This window comes from Cryptomeria japonica, chromosome 10 (assembly GCF_030272615.1).
Source record: "Cryptomeria japonica chromosome 10, Sugi_1.0, whole genome shotgun sequence".
Taxonomy (NCBI): domain Eukaryota; kingdom Viridiplantae; phylum Streptophyta; class Pinopsida; order Cupressales; family Cupressaceae; genus Cryptomeria; species Cryptomeria japonica.
In genome coordinates this window covers 633690897-633710970 of record NC_081414.1, presented here as the reverse complement: position 1 = coordinate 633710970, position 20074 = coordinate 633690897, and the positions used below count along the sequence as shown (strand labels likewise).

The 20074-nt window shown below is 34.0% G+C and overlaps 1 protein-coding gene across 2 annotated transcripts; it reads right to left on the bottom strand.

Annotated features, from left to right (window-relative positions):
- Window positions 1-3910: 3910 nt before the first annotated feature.
- LOC131859597 (probable leucine-rich repeat receptor-like protein kinase At5g63930) lies at window positions 3911-8426 on the bottom strand. 2 transcript variants are annotated; one of them, XM_059213540.1, is made up of 4 exons: window positions 5649-8426; window positions 4671-5522; window positions 4227-4584; window positions 3911-4031 (listed from the first exon to the last, which is right to left on the bottom strand). In XM_059213540.1, exons 1-3 carry the CDS (start codon window positions 8332-8334, stop codon window positions 4268-4270), a joined length of 3855 nt encoding a protein of 1284 aa, XP_059069523.1. In that variant the 5' UTR covers window positions 8335-8426; the 3' UTR covers window positions 3911-4031; window positions 4227-4267. The 2 variants fall into 2 exon arrangements, with proteins under 2 accessions (XP_059069523.1, XP_059069522.1); XM_059213539.1 differs by lacking the exon at window positions 3911-4031 and having other exon boundaries at window positions 4048-4584.
- Window positions 8427-20074: the final 11648 nt, after the last annotated feature.

Below are 20074 nucleotides of genomic sequence, written 5' to 3'. Positions count from 1 at the left end.
GAGATTTAATATTAAGCTTCAAATATGAAATGAAAAGCTAAATACTATGCTATTGATGCTAAAATGATTGATTTTACCAAAAAGACAAGATTTTAGTTATGCTATGCTAAATGCTCTCTAAAAATGTCTATAGCCTAAATGCATACAAGTTTTCAGGATCTGGATTATGAAGGAATGGGCTCTATTTATAGGAAAAATGGAGCAATGGATGGCCAGGATTGAAAGGTTTAATCAAGGGTCAAGCTTGAAAGTTGGGGATCCATGTGCACAATTTGCACCAATGAAATGGTGACAAGTGTCAACATAAGATTGGGTTGAGAGAAGAGGTTGGAGGCATTAAATGCCTGAGGAGACCTCATGGTTATCTAGAAGGTAAGGGTCAAGCCTAAATTAGGATTACCCACTGGATTAGGAGTTAATGCAAGGATAAACCTTTGTGCAAATGATTAAGAGATAATCATGGTCAAAGCATTAAAGGCTTGATGAGACCCTTGGGTTGGGTAGAGGTTGAGTCAAAACAAATGTTTTAACCATGTAGGAGGGTTTGGGTTAACCATTAATGGTTTTTGAAGACTTTGTGGATTAAGTGGTTGAAGGTTGGAAGCTTTCAAAGGTTATCCAAGACTTTGAGACATTTAGTGGTTGAAGGTTGAGAGCCTTTAAAGGTTATCCAAGACTTTGAGACATTTAGTGGTTGAAGGTTGGAAGCCTTTAATGGTTATCAAAGACTTTTAGGCTTTGAGAAGTGACTCCATTTTGCTTAGGAATGTGACAATATTTAGGGGATGGATTAGGTTAATTAGGAAAGGTTTAGAAGAATCTAGAAGGGGTTTAAGCATGCAAGTGGATTTTGTAGGAAAATGCAAGTGGGAGAAATTTTGGTATTTTCAATTAAAATAAAATCATTTATTTCAATTAAATGGTGTAATTTGCATTTGAATAAATATTCAAATAAATATTAATTTATTTAAATGAGAAAAATGAAGATAAAGCATAAAAATGCTTGAAGACTTTGAGGGAAACCATTAAAGGCTTGAAGACTTTAAGGAAAACCATTAAAGTCTTAAGAAGACTATAGAAGGAAGCCATCAAGTTTGAAGACTTTAAAGCCATCAAGTTTGAATACTTTAAGGGAAACCATTAAAGGTTTCAAGTGAGTGAGGATAAATAGGATTTTAAATAAATAATTTATTTAAAATAGTTGTGCAACTTGCTTTTGTAGGAAAATACAAGTGGGTGGAGGATAAAGGTGATTTAAATAAATTATTTATTTAAAATAATTGTGCAACTTGCTTTTGTAGGAAAATACAAGTGGGTGGAGGATAAAGGTGATTTAAATAAATGATTTATTTATTTAAATGTGAGAGGTGGGATTTTGCGGGATTTAAATAAATATTAATTTATTTAAATGTGAGAGGTGGGATTTTGGGGGATTTAAATAAATATTAATTTATTTAAATGTGAGAGAAGATTTAATTAAACAAATATGATTTATTTATTTAATTAATGGTCTGAATTTGGTTAAGTGAATTAAATCAAATAAATTGAATAATTTATTTAATTAATAGGAGAAGAGGGTTAAGATGAATTAATTAAATATTAATTTAATTAATTATTAATTGATGGTTAAATAATCAAATAAATACTAAGTATTCATTTAATTAAGTGGACAGATTTATGTGACTACACCTCCCATTCACCATCCAACAAAAAGGCAATAATATTTCTTTGTTACATGCCACCTCAACCATATTAAAATCTTCACATAAAACCTAGGTGTTGGAGGAAATTGTATCTGCAACCACCACTAGAGGGCAAATCTTTCAATAACATCATTGGGAGAATCTACACAAATCTCAAACATCAGTAGTTCCCATTATCTTCAAATATTTTATGGTTTTCTTGCTATCAATAAGACTAAGTAAAATGTTGGTTAAACATATTAATTTTATTTTCCCATTTAAACAAAAAATAGAACATACTATCAGTGGGATCACCTTAAGGACTCTAACCTTTTAGATTTTATGTGCAATATTCTCACGAGAGTAGACTGCTTGCATACACATAAATTCAAAAACTTAATGGAAAACTCATGTGCAAGATTTGTAGGGGGGAAAGCCATGGTTACTTTAATTGAAAATAGAGGTAACATAAGTATCAATATTAAGATAGAAGGGGATCAATGTTATGATTCACAACAAATATAGTAATATTGATGGAGTGTAACACTTTGTGACACAAAAGTGGTGTGTGTGTGTGTGTGTGTGTGTGTGTGTGTGTGTGTGTGTGTGTGTGTGTGTGTGTGTTGATTAATTGATTGGACATACATAAAATTGACATGGAATAGGTGTCTTATATGAGAAATATTCAAATTATTACAAATGAACTAATGAAAATCATGTGTGTGGTAATGAACATGCATACTAGGATTTTTTATAATAACTTAAATCACATATTGCATAGTTTGGAAAAATGCCAATGGATCACCCTATGATGTAAATAGAGTACATGTTGTTGATTTAAATAAATGTTGGTCTTATTTGCTAAAAGATAAGGGCACAAAAGCTACAAACCTACAATAGTTGGCAAATATGATGTAATCACAACTTGGATTGATGGGGTGCCACTTTGAGGATATACTACAAATGAAGCAATATATAGAAAAGTATCATACAAGAGTGAATGAACAAATGGCTAAAATGATAAATATGTGATGTGAGGGGAACGCATGATGTTATGAATAAGAAACACAATCTAAAGAAAATAATAGACATAATAATGCATAATAGCCTACCATTGTTTTCTAGAAAGATGACTCCTTGGAGCAACAAAATTAATAATGCAATGAAATCCATAATAATGCATAATAGCCTACCATATGTGCTAATCGTTTTCAAAGATAAAATCCATAGAAGGAGCCGACATGACTTCTTTAAAATTTTAAGCATTTGGCAAGCTTATGTTGAGCATGCTATGGCATGAGTGAATGAGATATCAATTTGAGATATATAGCAAGTAGGGCAACACATGTTGTAATATCACACAACAATCAATGACAAAATTCTCAGAGTGGCCACTTTACAATATGAAGGAAGATCTAACTAAGAGTTGTCAAGGAAGATAATATACATATCTTTAAGTCAACACGTGATTGAAAAAATTATTTTGCAATGTGACATGGGAATGTGGTAGGGTCGATTACTTAACAATGAACAAGATGTGAAAGACAACTTACAAAATGGAAACTAACAATTGTAGATCACATTAAAAAACAACAAAAGAGTACAAGAGTAGTAATAAAGGATTTTGTGCAGGATTTTCTTAGGGGTTTTTGGTACTTTTTAAAGAGTTTTATTCTAGGATATCTTTCCAATATGTGATGGCAACAAAATATTTTTACCACAAGGTTGGATGCTAACATATTGCATATTTGCAAATTATGTTATTTTTATAAATTCTATATACATTATTCTTCCACTAGTTTATAAAAAAAATTACAAAATCTTTGCAAGGATATTCTTGAACATTTATAGGGATGTCGATTTTAGAAGTATACTTAGAGAGTGAATCAACCATACAACATTGTAAGTATGTTTTCTTCTTTATACATTATAAATTGTGTTACATGACACTTTGCACTTTGATACCTTTTTTACACTATATGAAAGATTTTCTCTCACTTAACAAAATGACTTGATAATCTTGACCACACATATAGTTCGCTCAAAGTACAATATAGTCTAAACACACTCTAATCAAACATCACAAATTTAAATAATCAAACAATCAATAATAATTCTATACTTCACCTCCATCAAAATAAATAAATAATTATCCTACTTTTATTAATCAAAATTCATCTTTCTCATATAAACATATGATATTTGAACAGATTACATGTGATATTTATGTATGTATGTGAGAATGATAGTGTAGTGGTAAGAAGCATATTATATTTGAACAGATTACATATGATACTTATGTATGACGTGGCTAATCTCCGTACAAAACAACATTCCAGTTTTTAAAATCTGTAAAATACAATGGATTTTCACAAAAATTTCAGTAGCTAAATCTTTATGATCTGCATCCTCATTACTGTAAAACCACAAAAAATAAGACAAAAATACTCTATGATTTGTATATCTGCTGCTGACGCTCTAAAAGACTAATTAATGTACAATTTGACAGTTTGAAATTGTGAAAACGGAAGGAATAAAACGTACAAGGTTTTCTGCATAAACGACTTGTCTAGCACTGCTAAGGTTTAATGGGACGCGTTGTGGATGGAGGTCAAAAGAGACAATACTTGCCTCATGGATGGGCGGCTACTGGGAGCAGCTTGAGTGCAGAGGAGGCCAACATTTAGCAGGGAAACTATTTGATCGGTTGTGGCATTTTCTTTAACACCATCATCCACTCCATCCATTACTTTCCTCGGATACAAAGACCTTACCCATTCACACAACGTCATTTCGCCATCAAATGGGCTCGTGGGTTTCCTCCTTGTAATCATTTCAAGCACCACAACTCCGTAGCTATAAACATCCGCCTTTGTTGAAACCTTTTCGCTGTAGGCAAATTCTGTAATGAAACAAAGAGAAACTGATAAGTAAACCTATAAAGCAAGTCATGGGTCACAAAATATGAGGGAAAAGAATTGTGGGTACCTGGGGCCATGTATCCCAGCGAGCCTCTAAATGTGCTGGAAAGTGTTGCCCCGTGAAGTTCAGGGTCGATTAAGCGTGCAATTCCAAAATCATTGATATGGGCCTCGAAATCTTGGTCTAGAAGGATGTTGGAAGGCTTCAAATCACAGTGAACAATCTCCCCGACACCACTTTCTTCATGAAGATACATCAGAGCGTTTGCAACGCCTGATGCGATCCTCAGTCTGGTCTGCCAGCTGAGTCGGCACATATCTGAGCCGTGCAAATGCATATCCAAATTACCATTGGGCATGAATTGGAGCAAAAGCATTTTGGTATCCAGATTGGAGAAAACGCCCAGCATTCTGACAAGGTTCCTGTGCTTAATTTTGCCCAGTGTCTTGCACTCTGCCACGAAGCTCCGCTGGGCCTCTGTGCCAAGCTGCTCTACATTGAGCTTCTTGATTGCAACGCTCAATCCTCTGCTGAGTTCTCCCCTGTACACAGTGCTAGACGCCCCAGTGCCTATGATTTTTGTGTCGCTGAATCCGTCTGTACAATTGTACAACTCCTTTTCGGTCACCTTCAAACCCTCTCCAAAACAATGCATCTCCATGTCATCAGTAGCATCTTGAATGGGCGCGTGAGAACACCTCCACTTGAAGAAGATCGCAGTACAAATCGCAAAGAAGCTTGCGATTCCAAAAACTATAGCGGCTAATTCAATTGCCCTTGTGTTTTGTTTAGAACCCTCTTCCCGGGGTACCGTCCCAATCGTTCTGTTTCTTAATTTGCAGGTGTTAGATAGGGGAGCTCCACAAAGCCCCGCATTGCCAAAATAAGATGAATTATCAAAGGTATTGAACTGACCACCTGTAGTTATGCGAATATTAGAATTCAGTTAATAACAAAATTAATGAAATGCTTGCAGCCATGGAAGAAAGAAAGAAATGAGTTCCTGCAGATGAAAAAAACTGTTGTGTAAGGAGATCTTCCTACCATCAGGTATTAACCCGGAGAGTCTGTTATATGACAGGTTCATTATTGCCAAGGAATTAATCTTGGCCAGCACTTGGGGTATTGAGCCGTCCAGTATATTGTTTGATAGATCCAGTGACTCTAAAATTGGTAAACTGCCGAGATCCGGCGGAATATGCCCAGACAATTTGTTGGAAGAAACATTTAGGCTTCTGAGTCCCTTGAGCAGGCCAAATTGTGAGGGAATTTCACCAATTAGCCGATTCCTGGACAAGTCTATGAAGCCCTCTGTGCGGTAAAGACGTTGGAAATCTTGCTGGTGGCCCTTGAAAATAAGCTGGGCGTTGGTTTTGTCTGAACTGGTGAAACCATTGCCCGACAGAGCGTCAAAGCTGCCCCACAATATGTCGTCCTGAGAACCCTCTTCTGAAGGATTGGGTACACTCCGCAGAACTTGCATCTCGGAAAATTGACGCGAAATATGGCCAGAAAACAGATTGTTTGACAAGTCCACTACATGCAAATCTTTCGAATTCCAAACCCACTCGGGCAAAGAGCCTTTCAAACTGTTATATTTCATTGATAACAATCTCAGCTTTGTCATCCCTTTCAAGCTCGCAGGTACAGATCCATCCAGACGGTTGTAGCCGAGATTGAGATACATCAAATTGCTGAGATTTCCAAAGGAAGCTGGAACATTTCCTGCCAGTTGATTATTTGAAAGAGATAATACTAGTAGACCCTTCATTAACCCAAGCTCGGGAGATATTTTCCCTTCAAACAAATTGTTGTCAAGAAAGATATAGTTGAGCTCAGAACAATTTGCGATTACAGGAAAAATGTCACCAGATAATCTATTGCCTGAGACATCAATGTGGACTAGAAGCCGCCAGGAAGACGATGTGAGCCTGCCACTTAAATTGTTTTCGCTCAAGCTCAGCGACTGTAGATTTGGTAGCACGAATAGCTGTTGTGGTATCTGTCCGGAAAGATGGTTGTTTCCCAAATGCATTTCATGCAGCCTACTTAGATTGCCCAGCTCAGAGGGAATGCTTCCGGAGAAATGATTCACATACAAATAAAGGCTTTCCAAAGAACTCAATTGGCCTACCTCCTTTGGAATGCTTCCTGACAAGTTATTCAGAGCCAAAGAAAGATATCTAAGCTTTTGTAACTTACCAAATTCAGGCGGTATATTTCCAGAGAGAAGGTTTCTGCCCATGTTGAGATACTGCAAAGATTTCATCTGTGAAATATGTGAAGGTATGCTGCCATTGAGATTGTTGTCCTGTAATAGAAGCTCCTCCAGATTGCTCAGCAGGCTCAGCTCTTGGGGTGTTCTCCCCGTCAGTTTATTTGAGGACAGATGGAGAATTTGCAGGCTACGTAACTGACCCAATTCGCGAGGAATAACTCCAGATAGCTGATTCCATGACAAGGAGAGTTCCCGCAACTTCTTCAACTTACCCAACTCCACAGGAATGGCTCCGGTCAGATTGTTGGATCCCAAGAAAACGCTTTCCAACTCACTCAGCTGCCCCAACTCCTTGGGAATGCTTCCACACAGCTGGTTTGCAGGGGCAGTGAGAATTCTCAAATTCTTGAGCTGTCCCAACTCTTTAGGAATGCTTCCGTTGAGTTTATTGGAAGACAAGTATATATATTTCAACCTCCTCAGCTTCCCGAGCTCCAGAGGAATGCTTCCGCTCATATAATTAACAGACAGGGTAAAATCCTCCAACCTGGTAAGTTGCCCCAATTCCGGAGGAATGCTTCCGGACAGCTGATTCTCCCACAAGTAGAGCCTTCTTATTTTCCTCAGCCTCCCCAGCTCTTTCGGAACGCCGCCACTTAACCTGTTAAGATATAAGTCCATGATTTCCAAATTATACAGCTGTCCAAGCTCAATAGGAATGTTTCCACCCACATTAGTGCGAGAAATCAAGAGGATTCTCAGATTCCCAAGCCGACCAAGAACAGGGGGAATGCTCCCAGAAAGATGAGCATTTCCTTCGAGAGAGAGTACTTGGAGATTTCTGAGCGCACCAAGTGCTGGAGGTATCCCACCCGTAATGTTGTTCTGAGACAGAGACAACTGCTTCAATTTCTGCAGCTTACCAAGCTCTGCAGGGATTTCACCCGTCAGACTCACAATGCCATTAAGCTCAAGAGACACCAAATTCTTTAGATTGCCGAGGGACGCAGGAAGGAATCCTGTAAACAGATTGCTACTCAGATTCAAGGTTATCAGAGCGTAGCAATTTCCAAGCTGGGTGGGTAATTCACCACCGAGCTGATTTCGGCTTAAATCCAGATAATTCAGAGCCTTTAATTTTTCAAATTCCGAAGGAATTGATCCAGTGAATGAATTGGAAGAAAAATCCATATGTTTGAGATAAGTGAGGTTCCCCAGATTTGGGGGCATCTCTCCTCCCAGATGATGCCCGGCCAGGCTGAGCTTACCCACTCTGAAAATCCCCCACTTAAGGATGCAGGAAACTCCAGTCCAGTTACAGGGATGTTTATCCCCTGCATTCCAAGTCGAAAGCGTTTCCTCCGGATCCAGATTAATTCTCCCCTTTAAAGCCAAAAGCGCATTCATGTCATCTCCTTGCAGATTCAACTGCTCACCACCCTCACTAGTAAGTACAAACGTCACTAAAATCAATAGAAAAGCATGAAACATAGTGCCAGATAGAAGTCCCATGGCGATATCCGCATTGTTTTATTGCAATAAGCGCATTCAGTCATATAGGCCACCTGAAAGATTTATCCCGGATTAGAATTGTATAATCTGTTTTATCGCCTTAAATTTTAGAACCTAAACATTTGTCCCTGCGTTGAATGTTGAATGCTTTTAAAGAGTTTATTAGAAATCTTAAGTCTTGTTGAATGTAAGATACCAACACCCAGACAGGAAGAAAATTGAACAGTACCTCACCAAGACAACGTTGACAGATTCCATACCTCTTATTCTTATTTATTTTTAAACTTCATTATTTTGATATGAGTAAGATTGAATTACTTGAGCAATAGAATGCAGTTTTAATTACCTCTTGAAGTGAAACGATATGATGTGAAGTGATTGTTGATCATCCACAGAATCAAAATTTGCCGTGGAAAATTCACTCCGTAGCCTGTGTCACGTGGTCCCGACACACTAATTTCCAAGTCTTTTATAGAAATTGACTCGTCAATGCTTTCCAGTCTAGTCACGCGATGAAAGTAGCTGCTCTTAAACCACAAAAAAAAATGATTTTAAAATTTATATAAAAGAATAAATAAAGTTAAATTAAATGATAAGTAATAAATTTAGGATATTTTGAGATCCAAATTTTTATTTTTTTATTTTTTAATTATTACAATGGATGTTACACAAGGAAGGTTAGCAACAAGTTGTGGTTAAGGTTTTATGACAATCTATTATTGATGTTGTTTGTCATTTTTTAACATTGTTATTTTATTTATTTTTAACATTATTAGAGCAACATATTTAAAGAAACCATCTTTGTAAGCAAGATGACTTACATATAGGTACCATAAACCCTAAGGGGTATGATCCATGTTTGTTGGATGAGCCCCTCCAAAAGAGAATGGATCAAGTCTTTCAATATTGAGTTTCAAAATAGAAATAGATTATAAGTAGCATACATATATTCTAAAAAATCTAAATTAAATATATCGAGATCTATATCAAATTTGAAAATATTTAATATTCATAAATAATAATAAATCATTAAATTTATTATTGAAAACAATGATGAAAAATAGGGTTTATCATATAGAAATATGCATAATAATAGATTTTTTTTAAAAATAAGAAACAATAAATATAGAGAATTATTGAACTTATCATCACCCCTAGCTAACTAGATAAGCATGTTATTTGTTCTCAAGCAATCTAAAGACTTTGATTGTAACTAGTTTTATGCCAAATGGTTCAATAAATCCTTCACATTATTCAAAGAAAATTTAAAAACGTAAAGCAAGCACAAATGAATGAAATCATAAATCAATTATCTTGCTTTTCAATAATTTAAATAATTTATATGATTTTTGGTTTTAAAACATTGTCTCATACACAAAAATACCACTAAACAACAAACTTGGGGATTTTATTAAAGAGAAGAAATTATATACAAGTTGATGACATTGCTTAACAATATTAAGTTTAGAAATTTCAACCATTCATGGATAAACTATGAGGTGCAATAAATCCACTGCTAGAAAATGTTTTTTATTAGACTTGTTTTTCTATTTTTGATTTAATGATAGATGATGTTTGTAATTAGATTTTTGTTTCTTTAGTTTGGTTTAATGATTAGAAGAAAATAATATTGTTATGTTATCTTAACCTATAATATCCTCCTTTCACACATGGATCTCAAGTCTATACATCATCTTTTTAAAAACATTTTTTCACCATGCATTGGTGGATATTAAACAAGAAAATGTTGTTGACAATTTCAAAATTCCACTAAATTAAAGAAGTGATCACTGAAATAAAACATAACATTAGCAAGAGATACTTCATGTCAAACTTATTGATCCATTGCACAATATATGTAATGAAAACAAGGGTGAAAAAATGATCTCATAGAATTATGTGATTTTAAATTACAATAATTATAATTATAATTTTTATATGATACATCAATAAAACTAAAAAAAAAAATTGTTACCCACTATGAATAAAATATAATAATATGACTCATTTAAATTAAAATATAACATTTGTTGCAAATATGGTTATGCATTTTATGAGTAACATAGAAAAAAGTGCCTAACAAACCAAGTTGGGAGCTCTATATTTTCTCTTATGGAAAAATAAAGTATCCTCTGCACAAGTATAACTATAAAGATTGCTAATGTATAAGTAATTGTGCAAAACTATAGAAATATGGACCAAGTGCTTCAATTTTGCCATTTTAGATAGAAAAAATAAATAATTTCAAAGCATGTACAAGGAATTTATGATATATGCAACAATTAAGTTGAATGATCATTAAAAAGATTGAACGTATTCATCAAAACTAAGTTGTCCTTGAATAATATTGCCTAGCCAATGAAGCCCCCATTATGGATACGTGCTTTCCCGGACTTAAAATTTCTAAAGATAACAAATCTTCGAATCGTTGAGAGATAACTATCAAAACATATTTTTCACAATCTAGTCCCAACAAAAACATGGAAATCATCTAGACACTAAAACACGAGCTTGTATATGAATTTTCTCCTTTGTTCAACTTTTTTTTTTCTTGTACATGGGGACTTCACTAGCTAGGCAATATTATATCATGTATGTTCATATTAGGGGGTTTAATATCCAAAAAATAGGGGACAATATATTGCCTATTTGGTGAAAATAAGGGGTTTTTTAATTCAGGCCATGAAAAAAATTACAATTTTTGGTGGAAATAGGGGGCTTTAAATTTGAGCTGTGTATTGGTAGGGGGTGGCAAAAAAAGAGTTTAGGGCAATTTTTTTGAAAATAGGGAGATTCTTTAGTATGTCATGAACACACGTGATACAACCCAAATTCACTAATTGAAACCCTTGTGTTCTTGTCCAGGCAACTTTTCCTTAAATTTGCAGGCCGACTTTGTCTCGACATATTATTGCCAGATGTAGATGCATAGCTTCATCCCATATTTCGATCTCAAGTTTTAATTAGTTCTTTGTCACTTTTGCACTACATAAATAAATCAATATAATTTCCATTTCAAATAAGGAAGAGGGGATAAACTTGTCATTCCCATTTCATTCAGAATTCAATCTTCATCTTTCAAGGTTGAATCTAGTGAATTTCCTCTCCTCTTCCAAATGTAACTTGGTGAAAAATGTTTGAAGGGTAATCAATAGTGAAACTCTCATCTCTCTTAGAGGGAAAGAGTAGTTTTCCTCTTGATCTATCATTCACCACTTTTCCACATTACATTTTGGTGAGCCTGACATCTTGCATACTTTCCTTTGAACAAAATTGCATTTTTTTTATTTACAAGTTTCAACTTTCTACAAACTTAGTGGTTAAATCATTATAAACCCTAGTTTTTAATTTTAAAATTGAACTTGTAATTTGTAAAAATTGCTTGTGGTAATCTTCGATTTGAAAATTGCTTTGTTTGTCAAATTCAATTTCCTCATTGTCTTGTTCAATCTGCAAATAAAAGTTACAAAATTAAGAGGTTACTTATTAAAACCCTAATTTTCAAAAATCATATTGAACTTGTGCAAAAATTGGATTTCAATTTAATTTTCAGATTTCTGATTGTTCTCAGATTTGTCTTCAATCCTATAATTCAAATTTTCAATTTCCCCCCTTTTTCCCAAAATTCAAATTTTAAAATTAAGTGATTAAGTCATAAAACCCTAATTTTTTCAAAATTAATTGGATTTTGTGCAAATTTCAAATCAATTTAATTTCAATTCAGATTTCTAAACATTTTCCAAGGTGTCCCTATCCATTAGGTTTGACCTTTTTCAAAATTGCAATTCAATTCCTCTTTTTCTTCAAAATCCTAATAGGGTCCTATTTTCACATTTGCGCCTTCATTTCGCCCATCTAGAGGTCGTAAAATTTGTTAATTTTTTGGATTATCTTTGAAATCATCGTATCCATCCCTGAAAATTTTGAAAAAAGTTGGTCAGACCATCTTCTTTCCAGCCATGCGCCTAGGCTTTTTCCCCAAAATTTTGGGAGACTATTATGACTGTATTTAATAGCCTAAATCCAGAAGATTGGTTGATTTTGTCGATTTTTGATCCCTCTAGAATCGGAAATACCTCCCAAATTCAAACATTTCAAATTTCAAGAAATTTTTTTAAATTAAGAGGTTAATTATAGTTTGCCTTGATTTTAAAAATTCTGATTTTAAAATTAAGTAGTATTCCGTTGGCCCTAATTTTGCAATTTCAATTTCCTTTCATTTTTGGAAATTGTGTCATCCCCTTCTTCAAACAAAGTTCAAATTGTGTAATTATTATTTTCTTAAATTTTGCATTAATCAATTTTGTAAGCTTTGTTCCAAACATTCAAAATTCAAATTTTCCCTCTAGTGCATGAGTTTTACCACTATTAGTACCATTTATCCTATCCCCGTTAGACGAAGCATTATAATTAAGGCTTCCTAAGGTTTAAGGGTAAAAACACAAAACTGTTTCACGTTTCAGGCTAACTTATTAGCACAAGTGAATTTAAGTAATTCTAACTAAAAGTTAATTTTAGTCAAACATATGGTCTATATAGATTCATTATAGTTAAGTTATATGTGGACCACAACTTTTCCAATTGGAAGTGTCTACTAAATGTATATTTTATACCACTTTGGGTCTAATTGCCCAAAAAAAACAAAAAAACTTGATGTTTCAATAACTCCTACTCTTATAAATAATATTTTTTTTTGAAATGTAAAAATACCCTTTTATAGATCTATAAGTGAATTTTCCAAAATATATATCTTTTAATATTTTAATTAGTTTTTATATTTTATATTTTATTTTTTATTGAAAGTAGGTCATTAGCACTAAAATATAAGGTTGACTATCTTGTCAAGGAAAAATACTAAAATTTATTTAAAATTTTTGAAAAAAATATGATGCAGTAGAGAAAGGAATCTATGTCAAGGTGATATAATTCTTTTCTAATTTTGATAAATAAATAAGAAAAAGTTGGTGGGAATTGGAATTGGATAAATTTATTGAAAAATATATATTTATAAAAAATAGTAAAAAATATATCCATGCACTAAAGTTTCAAGTTATCAATATACACAAAAAAAATTGATGAAAAAAAAGATAAAATTTTCTAAATAAAGTGTGGTGGCTTGTGTAACTTCCATTTCAGCATTTTATCAACAACTAAATTATAGTGTTTACTTTATAAAAAACTACATTCAAATAATTTTTTAAAATTTTGTTAAAATTACAAACGTAAAATAGACAAAAGAATATAAACTTTATTAGTTTACATCATTTCAAAATTCAAAACAAATATTTCAATTTCTATTGATTTACTTTAAAAATTTGAATTAGCATTGACCATTTCCTTTATAAAAGTGTGACACAACTTTGTACTTTTACCCTTAAATACCGAGGAGATGGAGCCTAATTTGGGTGACTTCTTTAATGAGGATCATGCTAATTCTTCCCATCCTTATCATGTGCCTATTAACCCCATTGATGAATCCCATGATAAAGAAGAAGCTTTAACTAGGGTTTCTCTAGATCAACTTTCCACATTGGACAATCAATTTGATAACTTTCAACAATGGATGTCCCAAGAATACCCTAATAGTGAATCTCTTCCATTGATTGAAGGCCTTAAGTGCATGATTCAAACTGATAAAATTGAATTTATATATTGTGTGGCATTGCACATATTGTTTATTCTATGTCATGCCTATCAAGAGTTGTGCTGAAACCCTAGGTTAGTCACAACCTCCAACACAAGTCAATCCTTCAATTCCTTTGACTACTCTTATGACTAGTATTCCTACTTTTACCACCAACATCATGGCTACTTCAACTCAGAATGTCATCCCTACAACAATTGGTCATGGGGGAAATCCCTCTTCTTCATTTAATCCTCTATCTTTACCTATGTCTTCCATAAGTATTCCTACTATTCCTCAACCAATCAGTGTGACACAAGGAGGCAATTCCTTCAACAACTTTATTCCTCCTTTAAGTGTCCCTTTTCCTACCCAATCATCACCAATGCTTACTTACCATAATGTCCCACCATGTTATTCGCAGTCTATGCCTTCTTTCAATAACATTGCACCACCTTCCCAATCACCTATGTCTAACATGAATTCTTCTACCAAAATGACAATTAACAATCTTGCTCAAACTGTGTCTTCCTTACAACAACAAATTGCTTCCATGAGTCAATCCAAGTTTAGTGTGCCCACCTTTGATGTTGCGATCCCACTTTCTCTTGATATTGTTAAAGCCGTGCAACCTAAACATGTTGAGATCCCTCAATTTGAACTCTATAATGAAAAAGGTGATCCTCTTATGCATGTCAAAATATTCCAAACCTTGTGTACCGATTTTGCTTATGATCAAAGATTGCTTGCAAAATTGTTTACAAGAACACTAAGAGATAATGCTTTACAATGGTATTGCTCTTTGCCTTCTTATTCCATCACTTCCTTTCAACAAATGGCAAATGCTTTCATTCATCAATTTCAAAACAACATTGGTCCTAAAATCACTTTGACTGATTTAATGCATTGTAAACAAGGTGTTAAATAAAAAGTGACTAATTTCATTGGTAGATATAAGCATTTGTGTGCTCAAATTTCTTTTTATGTACCTAATAATGATATTCAACAAATTTTTATTTCTAATTTGCAAAAAGATATCAGGGAAAAGCTTCTTTTGTCTAAGTTTACTTCCTTTCCGCAGTTGTGCGCAACACTCCACAATTATCAACTGGTTGTGAGTCAAATGGAGCAGTCCACTCCTATGGATCCGAGTGATAAGGGGGAGAGTGTTCAACAACCATTTGTGAAGTTCAAACCAACAAAAATATTCATCAAGCGCAATGATCCAGTCAACAACCACAATGTGAATGCTACAATAGGTGTGCCTTCTATTTCTAAATTTTCCCAAAGAGAAAGACAATGCTACAACTGGTGCTGCTCAAGGGGAGTAGTCAGTTGTTTGGTTTGGCATCAACCCTTTGTCATTGATGTCAAAGGGGGAGATAGTGTTCATGTGAAAAGTAGATAATATTAGGGGGAGAGATATTTTGTTGGTTCTTGATTGTTTGGGGAGATTGTTGGCATTCCTTGGCACTAGGATGTTTTTCACATTCAGTGTTGCCATCAATGCTAAAGGGGGAGATTGTTGGAAATAGTGAGTATTTGTTGTCATTGATGTCAACACTGTTGTCTGATTGGATATGGTTCTTTCCTTGTTGGTTGTTGCTATCTCGGCTAGATCTGTCCCAATTGGTTCCTGTTTCTAGTTGGACTTGGTTTTGGCCTGATTTTGATCTGGTATGATCAGATCATTTGTTTTGGTTTTGGATGGTTATTTAAAATGGTTATATGATTTTCATATTCAGTTGGTTCATGATTTTGTGCTCCAAAATCTATTGTTTATGTTTTGGTTTACCGATTGATATTCCTTGTACTAGTTAACTTTACCGGGTGGTGATATCTGATGAATTGGTTAAGTGATTTTGGTCCAACTTACTAAAATGGTTCCTATTGTGTTGAAGGTGTTCTTGATCATGTCCTAATTGTTTGGTGGCTTCTCATTGGCTGGCAAGATGATTTGGTGATCCTATTTGGATCCGGTTGGTTATTTTGTGTTATTGCATTGAGGGTTTCTACCGGTTGGTGAAACGTGTTGATATTGGTCTTAGTGGAATTTTTGGTGGATATAATTGATTAGGAATTTGTATTAGGTCTATGCTATGTAATGTAAATCATAATATTGGTCTAGTGGTATTGTGTGATGTAATTTTTATAATTATTGTTTATGGGTTTAGGGTTTAGCTGACCTTGTTATCAAGGTTGATGATCTATATTTATAAGCATCTTATTCATGTAATTTGGGTATGGTATGGAATGTATGGTTATGTCTACATTATCATAGAAAGGTTTATGTGCAAACAAGGGTAGATCATTCAACAGAAGGTTGTGAAGGATTTAGAGTTGTAGGGCAGACATATGTGCTTAACCGGAACTGTATCAAGCATTAGGAGATGCTATCTTAAAAGTTTTTAATGCAAAAGATTTTCGAGCATCTTCTATGATTGAGAATGACACTTCAAACATTGCAAGGTTTTATTATTTTTGTACTGATGAATGTGATCCTTCTGAAGATGCAGATGATCATGTCATTCAACCGAAATAATTGGTAACTTGCCCAGTTATAGCTACTATTGAAAAGATTTTTAAAGGTATAGATGATGGACAATTAAATGAAGGTTTGCTGGAAAAAATTTCTTTTCCAAAATTTGAGTCTTTTGCATTTGAGGTTTTTGGTGAGATTCCAACAAATTATTTTAACTAGACAAATATAAAGAGACAACATAAAGAAGAAATATGTAGTGGTGCACACACAAAAGATGTCTCTCATTTTGGTATACAAGTAGATTATGAATCTTTCGAATTCATTCACAACTATGATGAAAAATCTCTACAGGATGGGTGTTTAGAAAATTATGTGAATGTTGAAGGGCAAGATGAAGGCAATAAATCATTCACTAATGATGAAATATTTTATATGCAGCCAAATTTTGAGACATTCAAATTTGAGGATGAAGATTTAAAAATGAGTTGTGCTTAGAAGGACCAATCAATCATCCATTATTGGAATCTTTTTATTTTGAAAGTGACATTATGTTGACTTCATCTCATGGAATATATGATAGAAAGGAAAGCATTAAATTAACAGATGAGTTAATGGTTGAAGCAAATGAACTCGATAGTGCATGTTCTTCATACAAACATCCAAGGGGGTCAAATTCAAATAAGCATAATTTTGCAGGTCATCCTCATGTTCTTTACAAGGGTTTCCCCATCAAGGATCTAATTCAATGCTCAAAGAATCATGTTAAAGACACTAGTATTCTTGGTACAGGTTCAGACCAGCTTGCACAACATGATGTTAACACATTGGAGTTGGTTTCAGAAATTTATAATGCAGAGTGGCTTTTGGACCCAATATTTTATTTGAAAATATTTTACAATACATTATTGTTGGGTGTCTTCTCATAGTGGTTGTAGCCTAGAAGTTGGGAATGATGCTTCTTTCTTATCGACCACTTTTCCACACTGACTCATATTTCTTCCAGCCAATTAATGGTTTTGCATGAGCAACTTGAAGTTTCCTTGAGGTAAAAGGGTTTTTCACCCCTATACATATTTGCAAATAAATTTTTTGGTTTGTTGTTGGCTTTAGTGGTTTTGGCCTTCTAGTTTTGTCTTTTTAGTTTTCCTAGTTCCCCTCCACCCTTCTGTGAAGCAATGCCCTTTATTTTTGCAATTTCTTTGACTCTATTGCCTCAGTAAGGCACTGGTCTCTCCCAGAGATGTTCTGGATTCTCTTCGTCCTTGTAGTCCTTGTCCCCCTTTAGAACCTATTGTTACCCTGGTTTTTGAACTTGAAAATTTTGAAGTTTTCACTTCCCCAAGTCGTAGCTTTATTATTGAAAAATTTCATGACTTTAGTCTTTATGTTTGCCTTAGTACAAAAGTTTGAACCTTTTAATTGAGCCCCGCGATTCAAAGGTTCAAGTTTCGTTGGGCAATATTTCAAAATGAATGTATATGTGTAAACACTCATTTAATTCTTGAGTCAACATTGAATATGTATCAAAATTGAACTTGAACCTTCGTGGGAGTTCAACGGTTCATTTTTTGTCAGCCCAAAAATGCATTCGTGAGTCAAAAAATGCACCAAAAAATGGTTGTGAATTTTCAAAATATAAAGACAACCCACCTAATATTTTGGTCTTAAATACTCCCAATTTTTAATCTTATAGTCATACAAGCTCATATGATGTTTTATTTTAATGTTGTCTCTATGGAGCGATATGGTTGGCAGGGCCAATTTACAAAGGAACCTTAATTTTGTGAGTTGTAAAACAATGGTTAAAAACCCATGTTTTATTTTAATTATCATTATTGCTCACAAATTTTCATGGTCCTAGGATGCTCGGTTAAGCCATGGCAAATTTAATCAAAAGTGGCTGCAACAAAAATTAAAAATTTCTTACTTATTTATGTATAATATTTTAAAACATTTTAAGATGTTTTAAAATATGTTTGAGAGCAAGAATTTCATGGAAATGTGAATTTTATTCCCTTTATCAAGAATCGGTTATAAAACTGAAAGTCTCAGAAAAAAGGGGGGGGGGTTATATATGTAACAAAGAGAGAAGAAAAAAGGTGGTTAATTTTTCTGTAGCAAATTTTCTATTGTAAAGGAGAAAGGAGTGGCATATTTTTCTGTTTCACACATGATTTTTATGCAAGGGTAGCATGGTCTTTGAGCCATTTGTTATGTATTTGAAGAAAAGAGGAATTATATATTAAACCTTTGAGTTTGAATGTATTCTTCTAGATTAGGATAATCTTTGATTTATCTAAATTGTCTTTTATGGCTTTTCTTTCCAATTTAATTGTGCATATGTTTGTCATAAAATCTTTGAGTTTTAGTCATTCATAAATCTGAAAAGGAAAATATCAAACCTTCTTTTTGTCTTTCTGTCGTGGAGAAGCTAAATGAATAGTCTTTGTGTTATTTCCTTCTTTTTCTCTTTATCTCTCAATTCATAACCGCATTCGTGTCATGGTGATGGACGGATGTTAGTTGGCCTTTTCTGCTTTCTGGTTAAAAGCATACCCCTGAAAACTAAAAATAAATCTTACAAGGAAGTTGTGCCTCTAAAATTCAGAGGAAGATTATCAATCCCATGATAATCTCTCCAACTGTTGGTACTTATTCGTCCTTTTTCCTGGAAATTTTGAGTCATTTTCTATACTTTCTTTGAAGGACAAATCTGTTAACCAATAGGAGGATAATTAGAGATAATAGATACATTTGTGCATTGATGATTGATGCATGCTGAAAAGGGATTGCACAAGACACATGTTCAAACGTTAATATGTCAGTGACACAAACGAAAGACAAATGAAACTATGATCCTAAGTATGCATATCAAGAGAGATATAAAACAAATAATAAAAAGCATACAAAAATGAAGGAATGAAACAAAACCCTCCAAGATGCCCTCCAACATGCTCATAGTTGTTCCCCCCTTGTTCCTCTCCTCTCCAAGTTCCACATGAGTGTAGCCCTTAGCTTTTTGCACTATTATTGTGATAACTCAATGATGAACAGTTAGTACCAAATCGGTACTAAGAGCGGGGGGGTGAATCAGTACAAACAAAAACACGTTCCTCAAACCGGTTAGACAGTAAACACTGCAAATGAACACTAACACCAGTTTGAAATAGAGTGCAACTGGTAAAGCTAAGAATGACTATGACAAGCATTAACCGGTTGACACTTATCCTTTCATACAATCTAATACTTCATTTCCATTTCACCCTTATGCATGAATAGGTAGTCAATCATCAGAAATATAATAACTAGTTCAACATGATTTACTATCAGACACAGATCACTTAAACCATCACATGAAAATTACTACACATAACACACAGATTTTTCACATGGAAACCCAACTAGGAAAAACCACGGTGGGGATGAATACCCACAAGTTGTTTTATGAACTCTTTAGAAGTCTGCTCTATTAGGAGCCTTGTCCGGTTAAAGACTGATACAATAGGTTCTATTAGGAACCGATCCTGTTAGGGATCACCCGGTTAAGGGATGGCTAGAATACCTGGTTAAGGGTTAAACCCTATTAAAGGTTACCTTGTTAGAGGATTTCAAGAACTCAATGGTTTTGAGTCACC